This window comes from Pseudorca crassidens, chromosome 19 (genome assembly GCF_039906515.1).
Source record: "Pseudorca crassidens isolate mPseCra1 chromosome 19, mPseCra1.hap1, whole genome shotgun sequence".
Classification (NCBI taxonomy): Eukaryota; Metazoa; Chordata; class Mammalia; order Artiodactyla; family Delphinidae; genus Pseudorca; species Pseudorca crassidens.
Genome location: NC_090314.1, coordinates 14,012,977 through 14,026,887, shown reverse-complemented (window position 1 = coordinate 14,026,887; position 13,911 = coordinate 14,012,977). Strand labels below are relative to the sequence as shown.

Genomic DNA, 13,911 nt, shown 5'->3' with positions numbered 1-13,911 from the left:
CATACACTTAAAAATGGTTAAGATGGTCAATTTTATGTTTTTTACCACACAGAAAAAAGAATTTTATATAAATGGAATCACAGAATATGCAACATTTTGAGATTAATTTTTCATTCAGCATAATTCCTTTGATATCATCTAAGTTGTTTTGTTTATCAATGGTATATTTCTTTTTACTGCTGAGTAGTATATTCCATGGTATGGATGTACCACGGTTTACTCATCCACTGAAGGACATCTGGGTTGTTTCCAGTTTGCAGTTATTACTAATAAAGCTACTATGAACATCTGCATGTAAGTTTTTATGAGGATATAAGTTTTCATTTCTCTAAAATAAATGCCCAAATGTGTACTTGATGGGTTGTATGGTAAGTGTATATTTAAACAAGAAACTGCAAACTGCTTCCACACTGACTGTACCATCTTACATTCCTACCAGCAATGTATGAGAGATGAAGTTTTTCTGCCTCCCCTGGCCAGCATCTGGTGTTAATTTCTTTTAATTTAACTATTCTATATAGGTATGTGGTGATATCTTACTGTGGTTTCAACTTTCATTTCCCTGGTGTTTAATGGTGTTGAACAACTTTTTATTTGCTTATTTGCCATCTGAAATGTGTTTTGCTCATTTTCTAAGCAGGCTGTTTTCTTTTACTGTTGAGTTTTGAAGAGTTCTTTGTATTTTCTAGATCAGTCTTTTGTCAGGTTGTTTGCAATTTTGTTCTTCCAGTTTGCAGCTTGTCTTTTCATTTGCCTTTCACAAAAGTTTTTTTATTTTGATGATGTCCAGTTTACCAATATTTCCTTTTATAGATCATTCTTTTGGCGCCATGTCTACTTTGCCTAGAATTACTGTCTTAAAATAGAAACTCTAATTAAAATACACCTTATATAAGAAATTGATAATATAATTAAAGTGTAAGTACATTCAAAAGCAAATCAAAAGTGTCTTCTAATATAAAGGGCATTTTTAGGTTTTGTTGTTTATACTTTTAACAGATCCCTAACCAATGGACAAGAAAGGCGAAGAAAAGCAGAGAAGGAAGAGTAGCAGTTTTTCTAAGTTATTAGACATTAATATAGAACATCAATAAAAGGTAAACATTTCCACTTACAAAAATTAACTTTTCAAAAATATTCTAGAACTTAACATCATAAAGAAAAGTACACATCTCTAGCAACTGCAATAAACTACAGAATTTTTTCCTAGCTGTTTCTTTGAGGGCCAGAATCTATCAATGGAGCAGCACTGATAAAAATTTCTGATTTAGGGAATTCCCTGGCTGTCCAGTGGTTAGCATCCACACTTTCACTGCGAGGGCGCAGGTTCAATCCCTGGTCAGGGAAGTAAGATCCCGCAAGCCATGTGGCACAGCCAAAAAAAAATCCTGATTTACTTGAATTAGCCTAATACTATCTTGCACTAGGTAAAAAAAATTTAAATTCTCTATTTTAACATGTATATATCTTATTTCCTAAAGACGCATTTTATTCTTATTCCCTCATTTATCTGTTCATACCAATAATTCATGTTCATTACCAAAATTTGCAAAATATTTGCTTTTTTTATTTGTACTTTTCTGTGGCTGAAATGCCTTCAACCAAATATAACTATACTATGTTTACCTGGCCAGACTGGTTCCGTAAGCATATACTATGCTTTCCTCTCTGAAAAGTTATTTCCTATAAACCAGTCAAGGATGGCATTAAACAGACTTTTGCAGGTCATCTAGTGTTTTAAATTCTAACAAAAATATTTCTCAATAATTTAGAAATGCAAAAATCCTTCATCCTGGGCTTCCCTGGTGGCGCAGTGGTTGAGAGTCCGCCTGCCGATGCAGGGGACACTGGTTCGTGCCCCGGTCCGGGAAGATCCCACATGCCGCGGAGCGGCTGGGCCCGTGAGCCATGGTCGCTGAGCCTGCCCGTGCTCCGCAAAGGGAGAGGCCACAACAGTGAGAGGCCGCATACGGAAAAAAAAAAAAAATCCTTCATCCTAAATTGAAGTGAGTCCATTAAAATAAAAGAATGCTTAGCATTTTACTCGCTTGAAGCAAGAGCACATCCACACTACAATTTACAATAAATTAGCATGACCTCCTCAAAGAAACTTGCACTAAAGTAAACAAGATCAAATAACCCAAGGATTGAAAGTCTTCTTGATATATACAAACACTCTTCACCTGAAAAGTCAAAAAGCAACAATAATATAGGAGTAGTGAATGGATTTTCAGATTTTCCTCACTCGATATCACTCTATCAATAATGAAGGCATCTAATGTACATTTATATGCACACATATCACCAAATATAATGTGTATTAACTCAAACTATATAATAAAACCATATACTTTGGCACTACTTTATAGTAAGTACAGATTATACTAATATACTAATATGTACAAATTAGAGTTTACTTCAGTATTTTAATATATTAAGCAGTACTTGAGAAAGTGAGGTCTTCCATTACAAAAGACAAGTACGTTTCATTCCGACTTTATACAAAAGTAAACTACCATTACTTATAAAAAACTAAATTTCATTATATATCAAAAATATTCAGAGTAACACAAATTATAACTTAAAACATTTACTCCCTAATGTTAAGAAAATTCACTAAAAAAAACAAAAAAGAAAATTCACTTACTAAAAAATTAGACTTTTTTCCCAGCTTTACTGAGATAAAATTGACATATAACACTGCGTGTGTTTAAGGTATACACGATTCAATATATGTACATATTTTGAAATAAGATTCTGAAACATAACATCAGATGCATAATTCCTTGATGCTCCCTCCACTACAGGGATTACAAATCATCCAACACCCCTCCCTCAACCACAATGTCTGTTTCATTTATACTTTTTTTCTGACAGCATATAGTAGCTGCATTATTTCTATAACAGTGTAATGATTTCTGGATATAAAAATTCCCAAACTCTATTAAACAATTAGTGGTTTGATGAAATATAAACTTACTTTTATAATTTTCTTCCATTTCTAAATATGTGGGTAAACAAATATTAGTATACAAATATTAATATTCTGCTCATCACCTAGAATCTTCTACCACTAGGGTATCCCTGTCAATAATCAATTACTCTATTTCTGCTACTTTAAGATTATTAATGAAATTTTATGTCAGAATGCCAATACATTCTAGAAAGGCCAATGAGAAATATTAAAAATTGGGCTTTCTTTGGCCCCATCTGGACATGTAGACTAATACTCTGTGAAGGTGAGGCCAGGAATCTGTATTTTTAACATACTCCCAAATGATTTTATTGCACATAAATCTGAGAAACACACATAACTAACTCATCACAACCTACTTACATATGTAGACAAGGAGACAAAGATTTGGGAATGTTGCAGATTACTTTAAAATATGCAATCAAAATTTCTACAGTAAAAGGAGTTCAATTATTTTATTGTTACTGCTTAAGAGATCCTTCTTGCTAGTTCTGGGATGACAGGTACCTATGAGAAAGCAACTGTGTTGTCAATGTTAAAAAAAAACTCAAGTGATCTTAAAAAAAAAATCCTCTTATTCTTTATAAATGTTTATCATAAAATAAAAGTTAGTATGGTTAGAGTAGGGAATAAGTCCAATTAGTCCAATTTATTTTCTCAGAGTTAACTGCTAACACAAAAAAGCTTAGCGCTACTTTCAATCTATGACATTCTACAGAATGTTGGTCGTAAAGTGACAATGGCTAAAACATCTTTTTATTATTACCTTAAGAATATCACTTAGATTTTAATGTGCATTATTTCGTACATAAAATTTTATTAAGATGAGAACATTTCCCCAATCATTTTGGTAGTTACTGGATAAATTAAGCTCGAATATTTAAATTTATAAAACCATATTTCACAATTGTGCTAAACTGCTGCTCCCTGGAAGACAATATAGCCAATTAAAAACAACGAAGTCTCTAATAAGAAGGTCCTGAATATGAATCTAGCAGCACCACTTACTACCTGTGTGACCTTGGGCAAGTTATTGATACTCTCTTAGCCTCAATTTCCTTATTAGGAGGATTAAATGAGATAATATATGTAAAGCTCTCAGCGAAATGCTTGGTAGATGCTATGCTAGTCCTCAGTAAACGTTAGCCCGTATAAACATATATATAAACATATATAGCTATATAAACATATACAGTATAAGAAGCCACACAAGAAATTATTGATGATGGCTGCTTCCAAGAAAAGCAGCCTGGGTTGGGATGGAAAGACTAAACCTTTTTTATACTCTTTATATTTTTAACCACTGCTTACAACACCTTTTCAAAAAAAAAAAATTAAATTATCTCTTGTGCTGTAGGATTTCTTAGTGTTTAGCATTATGCACTGCAAAAACTGAACTGTGACTGCTGAATTCGCAAAGAAGTAAGTCATAGTCTAATAATACCCACGAAGAAATATACAACCTATCTGATTTCATGAATCTGTTAGGTGTTCTTACTTGCTTCACAATGGCCATTATGGTCTTAATTAAAACACCTTAAACCAGAGTTTTCAACCTCAGATGACTATGTCCCTCAGGGGACATCTGGCAACAGAGACATTTTTGGTTGTCACAACTGAGGAGGTGTACTACTGGCATCTGGTGGGTAGGGGCCAAGAATGCTGCTAAACATTCTATTATGCATAGTATAGGCCTTTACAACAATAATCAGCCCAAAACATCAGTGGTGCTGAGGCTGAGAAACTCTGCAACCCAAGGAACCATTCTGCTTCACTCAGAAAGTCACCAGGTTCTTCATTACAGTTACCAACAAAACACAACACACACACAATAAATTCTCCCCTCAAATAATGAAGTAAAATCCTTCAGGACTGGCAGACTAGGGTCTCAATAAATGTAACTATTGTTAGCCACTGTTGTTGTTAAGTTTCTGAAATTCTAGCAGCTAGAATGGCTTAGGTTTGTGTGTCTACTCAGTTCAATACATTTCAAGATTTTCAAAGCATTTATTATTACGCCTTCCAAAAGTTCACTCTAAATTATTTCAAGAGACTACAGTTTACCATTCTTTCCTGTTTTCAAATGATATCTGAAAAACCAAAAAGCTCAAACAATGTACTACTAACGACTAAAATACAACAGGGCCTTTATTTCAGTATGTAGTTTTATCAAGTCTTCCCAATAAACTTGATATTTTCACATTTTCCTTAATACACTGGCCTTGGTCTGTTTTATACATTTTGAGCATGTTAATAACCTTCAAAAATTTAAGAAACTATTAACAACAGTCCATTGTGTCTGATCAAAAAGACAAGAAAATTAATCAGCAGCTAAGTAACTTTATAATGAGGCATGAAAAATTACAAACTAAATCATTCTGTTCTCCAAACTTAAAGCATATCTTGGTGTGCCTTATCAAAAAGTCAACCATTAAGAAAGAGCTTTGGGAAATGTCTTATCAATATTTGGGATTAATCTTGTAAAAGAGTGCAAAACTGAACCAAGTGCCTATCAAAATTTACAGCCTGTTCACAAATAGGTTGGAAAGAATTTTGAAATACTGCTACTGATAACACTTATTAGTCATACTTTACTATCTTAGTAACTGCTTAACTTCTTTTACACCTTTAAAACATGTATCTTTCCCATTATGAAAGAGATGAGTACTGTTTTAATACTGATTTAGTATTTTAATACTGTTTAACAGTCCACCACATAATTAAAACTTCTGATTTAAAGTATTCTTAGGGAGAAAAAAGAACATCTTAATTCCTTCCTCCAAAACAAAACAAACCAGAAAAATACACAGAGTAACGTGTGTTTGCAAATATAAGATGCAATAAAGTTATTCTTTCACTGCTTGCCCAATACATTTGCGATGGACACAGGTATCACTAGAAATTCTCCATTCACTCCGTCACTCTCCCTGAGCATTTAGAACTTTAGTACTTGTCCAAACCTGCTTGCTCATGCTCTAATAATAAACCTAATTATACAACCTGTAACAGCCCCTGACAACCTTTTCCTTAAGAAGCCATAAAGGTGATTTAACTAACACCTCAACCTAAGTCTTAGTAAACCTATTTCAAAAATAGATGTCTTCATTTCAGCCTCTGGGTTCTGCCGAGGGCTCAGGGCCGCTGGCTGTGGAGCGGGGAGGTGAAGATCTGTCAGAACTGTGAAGGACACAGGCTGGGCGTTGGGCAGCAGTGGTTAACTGCTGGTTCATTTCTCTTTAAATCTGGCAGCACGTGGGGCGGCATTGTGAAGCCACCGACCCGCCTCCCCCCTTCCACTCCGCACACGTACGTCCCCGTCCCCACTGCGCATGCTCCACTCACACAGTCCTAGCAGAGTCGGAGCCAACCCCCTAAAAAGTCAACCTGGAAGCCGCAAACGGCCGGAGGCCGGGACAATGGGGGAGGGGGACGCAGGCACCTCTGGGGAGGCAGGCTGGCCACCGCCCCAAGCCAGAGCCCGCGGGCCTCAGCCCCGGGGACCCGCAGGCCTGCACAGGAGCCGGAGTCGCTCGGAGCACAAAGCCCCGAGCCGGCCAGCGAGCGGCTCTCGGCTCGGCCCGCTCCTACCCTCCCCCAGCCGGGCGGCGCAGCCGGAGCCCGTGCCAGGCGGAGGCAGGCGAGGCGGCGTCCCGCGCCCCGCAGGGTTCTCAGACCCCGCGCGCCCGCGACGAGGCCGCGGAGGCCGGGGCTTTTGTTGTCCGCCACAACTCCGCGGACCCGGCGCTGCCTGGGCAGAAGTTTGGCGCGCCTCACCTATCCGCCCGGGGGCCAGTTCCTCTCGCCCACCCTGCCCCCGGCTGTCGGCCCGCGGCTCCGACAGCCGAGCCCCGGACGCGCAGCCGGCCCGGCCCAGACGCTCTTCCTGCCTCGGGGGTCTGGCGGCCTCTGCCGCACCTGAGCCCGGACCCGCCCCTCCAGGGAGGGTCCGCCGGGGCTGTGGACCTACAGCCCCTCCCCCGCAACGTCCCACCGAACGGTGGGGGAGGGGGCAACCTCCCCTCCTTCCCCCGGGGCGGCAGGCCCGGTCCTGGGGCCGAGGCTGGGGCGCGTCCCCGCCCCTAATGCCCTAAGAAAGCAGGGAAAGAAGTAATGGGCCCGGCTGGGACTGGCGCCCTGGCTCCCCAACCTCGCAGGCCCGCTCCCGGCCTCGCCGGGGGCTGCCGCTTCCCCTCGCCCGTCCGGCCGCCCGCCCGGGAGCGCCCAGGAGGAGGAGAGGAGGAGCAGGCAGCTGCTCGCCGCGATCGCGGCCCGGGCCGGCGCCCCTCCACCCGCCCGCTCACCTGCCAGCTGTCTTCGCAGTAGCAGTGCCGACTGCAGCTCCGTCATCCTCCCCGCCAAGGGCCCGGGCTGGCGCCGGGGCTTCCGAAGAACTGGGGACAGGCTCTGGGGCTGCTCGAGCTGGGTGTGCTGAGGAACCCGGGCCCCCACGACGGGAGCGCCGAAGCCAACGGAGGCTGGGCTGGGGCGGCGGTAGCGGCGTCTCGCTGCCGGTGCGAGTCAGCTCGCTTCAGCTTTCCTCACAGCGCCTCACGCCCGGAAGGGGAGGGTACCCGTGCCGCCGCGGCGCGCACTGGGACTTCGCTCGCCCGCTTCCCTCCTTCAACCCGCCAGTCGGCCCCACCGGTGCCTTCCCCCGCCACTGCCTCACTGCGCGCAGGGTCGCTCCACGCAGGCGCGCTAGGGCTGCCTACTTCGGAAGCTGCCCTCCCGCTAGGCCGACCCCTCTGGCTCCCTGCCCCGCCTCCGGAGGCGGAACCCCGCCCCCTCCGCGCAGTGGCCCCTGACGCCGCCATCTTGGGAAGGTCGCCGCCTGGCCTGGTGCCGGGGCCTCGGCGGGAGACGCCCCGCAGACGCCATGACAAAGAGGTCGCGGAGGGTCAAGACAGCACCTCCGGGTCGAAGCAGGTGGTCTGAGAGTGAAGGGGCCAAAAGAAGTGGTAGGTGCCTAGTTGTTGGCGAGCGCCCAACAGCTATCTAACACTCCACATATGGTGTGCGAATTAGTCATTGTTAAAGGCGAACTTAGTATACACGGTGTGCCCCATTTTAAGCACACCTCCAAAATAGACTTCAGATATGCTGGTAGTTCACTTTACAGAAAGTTGCACAAAAAGATTCTTGAAATAAAAAAAATGTTCTGCATCTCATAGCACAAAATGTTTAAACACCATTAATAATCTCTATGTGTAAAGTGAGTTGAGATTAGCAAAATCTGATATACACGGTGCAAAATATCCAGAAAGGCATCTACTATGTAAAGTCTAAGTGCGGGATCTAGGGTTTGGAAAAAGCAACCTTACCCCGCTCTACCTCTTCTCATCCTCATTCCCACAGCTTTCTGCCTTGCATAACAGAGTCTTAATAAAGAGACGGAGCAGAAGGAAAAATGATACCTAATGGCACTCAAATGTATCTGTTCCTTCAAAAATATTTACTGAACCTGGGCTTCCCTGGTGGTGCAGCGGTTGAGAGTCCGCCTGCCGATGCAGCGGACACAGGTTCTTGCCCCGGTCCGGGAAGATCCCACATGCCGCGGAGCGGCTAGGCCCGTGAGCCATGGCCGCTGAGCCTGCGTGCCCGGAGCCTGTGCTCTGCAACGGGAGAGGCCACAATAGTGAGAGGCCCGCGTACCGCAAAAAAAAAAAAATATATATATATATATATATATATATATATATATTTACTGAACCTGCATTAACTTTGCACCTGAACTGTAGAAGACACAGAGAACACAGCTCTGTTCCTATCCTCAAAGGTCTTACAGTCTCCGTGAGCTCCAGGTAGGGTAGCCAGAGGAGGACCAGGTTCTAATACAGTTTCTTGATTCCAAAAATTACTGAAAAAATTGTCCTCACTCTCCCCCTAAAACAAGACTTAAAAGGAACAAATAAACATTAAGAGTGAATCTGCAGGGCTTCCCTGGTAGCACAGTGGTTGAGAATCCGCCTGCCAATGCAGGGGACACAGTTCAAGCCTTGGTCCAGGAAGATCCCACATGCCGCAGAGCAACTAAGCCCGTGCGACACAACGACTGAGCCTGTGCTCTAGAGCCCGGGAGCCACAGCTACTGAGCCCGCGTGCCACAACTACTGAAGCCCGTGCGCCTAGAGCTGGTGCTCTGCAACAAGAGAAGCCACCACAATGAGAAGCCCACGCACCACAACAGAGTAGCCCCCCTCGCCGCAACTAGAGAAATACGACGTGCAGAAAAAAAAAAAAAAAAAGAGTGAATCTGCATAAAAACATAAATCTACCATTAAAAAAAAAGGTGAATCTGGACTCCTTTGGGAAACAACTCCCTGGAGCTAACCCAGGTTTTGTGAAGCCTAAAATTTACTCCGTTTGAAGGACTCTCTTTAGGGAAAAAATTTTTTTAATTGCATTTGAATATGATTGTCTATTTAGAATGAGAAAATAAACCACAAATAACTGTATGCTTGGAAAATTGTTCCCTTTCTCTGAGATCTCTTGAGGCAGGTTGTCAGAAATTCTGCTTGATTGCAACATGGTTTCCTCTCTCACCTAAAACAAATTCCAGCCTTCCGGGGAGCTCTAAAGCTTCCTTAGCTTTACCAGAAAAAAAATCCGTTTCTGACACCATCCCTCCTTTCTGGACCAAAAATCTTTCTATTTAAGTAAATTTTTAGTTTTATCAAAGTAGTAAATACACATAGTTCATAACCGGTGTATTAAGGATTATAGTGAAAAACAAACGTATTTCTCACATGTGCCCTTCACCATTCCTAAATCCTGCTTACCAAACGCAACCCCTTTTAACTCTTTTAGCAGTTTCTTCTCGTAGTTACCTCCATTTATTCTAAATGATATAATGCTTTTTCTTGACTTATCCATTTTAGACCTTATATATTTATTCTTATTGTAACTGATAAGGATTTAACTGTCATGCTACTTTCCATCTTTTATTCTCCTAAATTATTAAATTATCGTATTTAGTTATAGCAATAAATGGTTTTTACACTATTGTGACTTTGTAAATGTTGAATAGGAGAGTCAAATACTATAATGGATTATATTCATTCCTTACACAGATTTTTTTTTGGAGGCCTAGTGTTTCTAATTATACTTTTTTTTCTTGCAGTATCTTGATTATAATTAATATCCTTCCCTTCCCTATTCCACCCTAGTGCTATCGTACCACTTACCCTATCAAGCCCTTTTTCTTGAAACTCTCCCTTCTAGAAGTCTCTATGTTACCCTCTAACCTGGGCTGGTTGCTTTGGGCTATGCTTCCTACATAGAAGTCTTCTTAGGACTCCCCTTGGCTGCTCTCCTGGGCTGAGTCTACTGCATCCTAGATCAAGTCTAATTATTTTTGTTACTCCCTTCTTTTGCTGGAGCATATTATCAGATAACTTCTGATGAGTATACATGAGGCAAATTTTCCAAGTCCTTATAATAACAGCTGAAAATGCCATTATTTTAAACATCTATAATTAAGTGCCAGTTTAGCTGGGTACAGAATTTTATGTTTAAAATCAAATATTTTTCTTCAAAAATGTGAAAGCATTGGTCCATTGTCTTTTAGCGTCCAGTGTTGCTGTTGATTCTTATTCCATTGTCAGTGACCTCAGTGACCTACTTTTTTTTCTTCTCTGGATAGTCCTAGGATTTTTTTTTCTGACTGTGTTGGGTCTTTGTTGCTGCACGCAGGCTTTGTCTAGTTGCAGCGAGCGGGGGCTACACTTTCTTGCGGTGGGTGAGCTTCTCATTGCAGTGGCTTTTCTTGTTGTGGAGCACGGGCTTCAGTAGTTGTGGCTCATGGGCTTAGTTGCTCCACTGCATGTGGGATCTTCCCGGACTAGGGCTTGAACCCGTGTGCCCTGCATTGGCAGGTGGATTCTTAACCACTGTGCTACCAGGAAAGTCCTTTTTTTGTATTTTAAAGTATCATGATAATATGCTTTGGTTGTCTATAGGATGTTTTCTTTTTTTAATTCACTGGATTCACAGTGAGTTTTGTAGTGACAGAATGGTTGTTTTCATTTACATACAGAAATAAGCTTAGAATAATGAGATAGTCTGCATTTTTCTGGTATATAAAAAATTATTTTAAAAAGCAGTTGAGGGGCTTCTCTGGTGGCGCAGTGGTTGAGAGTCCACCTGCCGATGCAGGGGACACGGGTTCGTGCCCCGGTCCGGGAAGATCCCACATGCCGCGGAGCGGCTGGGCTCGTGAGCCATGGCCGCTGAGCCTGCGCATCCCGAGCCTGTGCTCCGCAACAGTGAGAGGCCACAACAGTGAGAGGCCCGCGTACCGCAAATAATAATAAAATAATAATAATAAAAGCAGTTGATTTTTGTATGTTGATCCTGCAACCTCACTAAACTCTAAATTAACAATTTATAGATTATTTTTATTTTCTATGTAAATAATGTAAGTCCAAATAATTGTGTTTCTATTTCTTTCTTTTGATACATTGTTTCTCTTTTTGCCTCACCGTGCTGGCTAGGACCTCCAGCAGAGTTGCGTAGAAGTAGTAGTGGGCACCCTTATTTTTTTCCATTCTTAAACGGTTATTTTGATGTTTCATTATTTTTTTCATGCTGTAGATTTTTTTGTAGATCACTTTAACAAGCTAATGAAGTTCCCTTCTATTCCTTGCTTACTAAGATTTTTTTAAATTTATTTATTTATTTTATTTATTTATTTTTGGCTGCGTTGGGTTTTCGTTGCTGCATGCGAGCTTTCTCTGGCTGTGGTGAGCAGGGGCTACTCTTCATTGCAGTGCGCAGGCTTCTCACTGTGGTGGCTTCTCTTGTTGCGGAACACGGGCTCTAGGCATGCGGGCTTCAGTAGTTGTGGCTCGTGGGCTCTAGAGCGCAGGCTCAGTAGTTGTGGCACATGGGCTTCATTGCTCCATGGCATGTGGGAACTTCCCAGACCAGGGTTCAAACCCGTGTCCCCTGCATTGGCAGGCAGATTCTTAACCACTGCGCCACCAGGGAAGCCCTAAGATTTATTTTTAAAATAATCCCCAAATCTTTATCTCCAGCCCAGATCTTTCACTAGTTCATGTCAGCGCATCTAACTGTCTAACTCTGTGTTCATTGACCTAACAAATGTTCATTGAACACCTACTGTGAGCTAGAGGTGATTCTAAGACCTAGGGTCAGGGAGTAAACTAGACAGACCAAGTTCCTGCCCACATGGCACAGACATCCAGTGAGAGAGGACAATCAGTTAAAAAGGTAAACAAATATTAAACAAGTCATCATTATAACAAGTGATATGATAGAAGTAAAAAAGGAAAAGAGTAAAGTTTAGATAAGGTAATCAGGGAAGTCCTCTCTCAAGAGATTATATTTGAGCTGAGTTCTGAATTACAAGTAGGAGATGCCATCTGAGGATTCTGGGGAAGAGCATTCCAGGCGAGGAAAAGCTACTTCTAAGACCCTATGGTAAGAAAGACCTCGGCTTGGGACTTCCCTGGTGACACAGTGGTTAAGAATCTGCCTACCAATGCAGGGGACATGGGTTCGAGCCGTGGTCCGGGAAGATCCCACATGCCACGGAGCAACCAAGCCCGTGTGCCACAACTACTGAGCCTGAGCTCTAGAGCCTGCGAGCCACAACTACTGAGCCCGCAAGCCACAACTACCAAAGCCCGCACGCCTAGAGCCCACGTTCCACAACAAGAGAAGCCACCGCAATGAGAAGCCTGCGCACCACAACGAAGAGTAGCCCCTGCTTGCCGCAACTAGAGAAAGCCCACGCACAGCAATGAAGACCCAACACAGACAAAAATAAATAAAATAAAATAAATAAATCAAAAAAAAGCCTAAAAAAAAAAGAATGTAAACCCTGAAAAAAAGTAAACCCTGAATATCAATTTAGAAATGAATAAATAAATTTATTTTTTAAAAAAAGGAGAAAGAGCTTGGCTTGTCCAAAGACTAGAAAGGGGGTCAGCATGGGTGTGGCGGCCCTACTGGAACCTGATGAAAAGGGTGCTAAGAGCAGGTTGGAGAGGCAGACAGGGGTCATCTTACAAAGGAGGCCTTGTTGACCACAGGAAAGAGTCTGGATTTTAGTTTAGTTACAGTGGAAGCCTTGAGACTGGTGATTTTTTACATTGTTTAAAACTCCCTTTGGCACTTATACAAAAGAGAAGACTTTACTGGAAGATCAGTAAGAAGGTTATTGCAGAAGATGAGGCAAAAGATGGTGGTAACTTGAACCAGAATGGGGGCAAGGATGGTAAAGTAGGTGTGGGGAGGGGAGATTGGGAATGGATTTGAGATAAATTTTGGAAGTAAAATAGGAAGGGCATGCTGATGGATTGAATGTGGGTGAAGGGGAAAGACGACTCCTAGGTTTATGACCCCTGGAAGAACTGGCTTTATTTCAAAAAGGAAGACGGGAACAACAAGTTCAAGTGGGTGATATAAAGAGATCTATTTTGGATGAGTTATATTTTAGCTCTTTATTAGACATCCAAGCAGAGATGTCAAATTAGCATATGCATACATAAGACGAGCTCAGAGGAGAGGCCAAGGCTATAGGTTATAGATCTATAGATACAAATTTGGAGAGATCAGGTTTCCTAGGGAGAGAGTGAACTGAAATTTTTTTATTTTTATTTTTGGCTGTACCACGTGGCTTGCAGGATCTTAGTTCCCCAACCAGGGATGAACACAAAGGAGAAAAACCAGTGTGGGCTGTTACAAAAGCCAAGACGGGAGCAAACGTTCCCAGGAGGAAGGAATGGTCAACTGCAACAGGCTATTGAGAGGTAGAGAAAGATGAAGACTGAGAAGGATGCACTGAATTTTGTTTTAAATTAAGACAACATTCACTATGTACAAAGTAACTGAATAACCACTTTGATGCATTACCTCACAGATTACATACATTAACCCTATTATTTCCATTCTACAGATGAGGAAACTGAGGC

The 13,911-nt window shown here is 42.2% G+C and overlaps 1 protein-coding gene across 2 annotated transcripts in view; it reads right to left on the bottom strand.

Annotated features, from left to right (window-relative positions):
- UBE2G1 (ubiquitin conjugating enzyme E2 G1) overlaps positions 1-13,911 on the bottom strand; it is a 132,939-nt gene that overhangs the window by 96,262 nt on the left and 22,766 nt on the right. Inside the window, exon 1 of one of the 2 annotated variants that reach the window (XM_067715883.1) lies at positions 7,276-7,613. The exons of the other annotated variant lie outside the window; for it this stretch is intronic. Coding sequence (XP_067571984.1) covers positions 7,276-7,321 — 46 coding nt within the window. The 5' untranslated portion in view covers positions 7,322-7,613. Of the gene's footprint in view, positions 1-7,275; positions 7,614-13,911 lie in introns of those variants that run through there. 2 annotated transcript variants of the gene reach the window in all.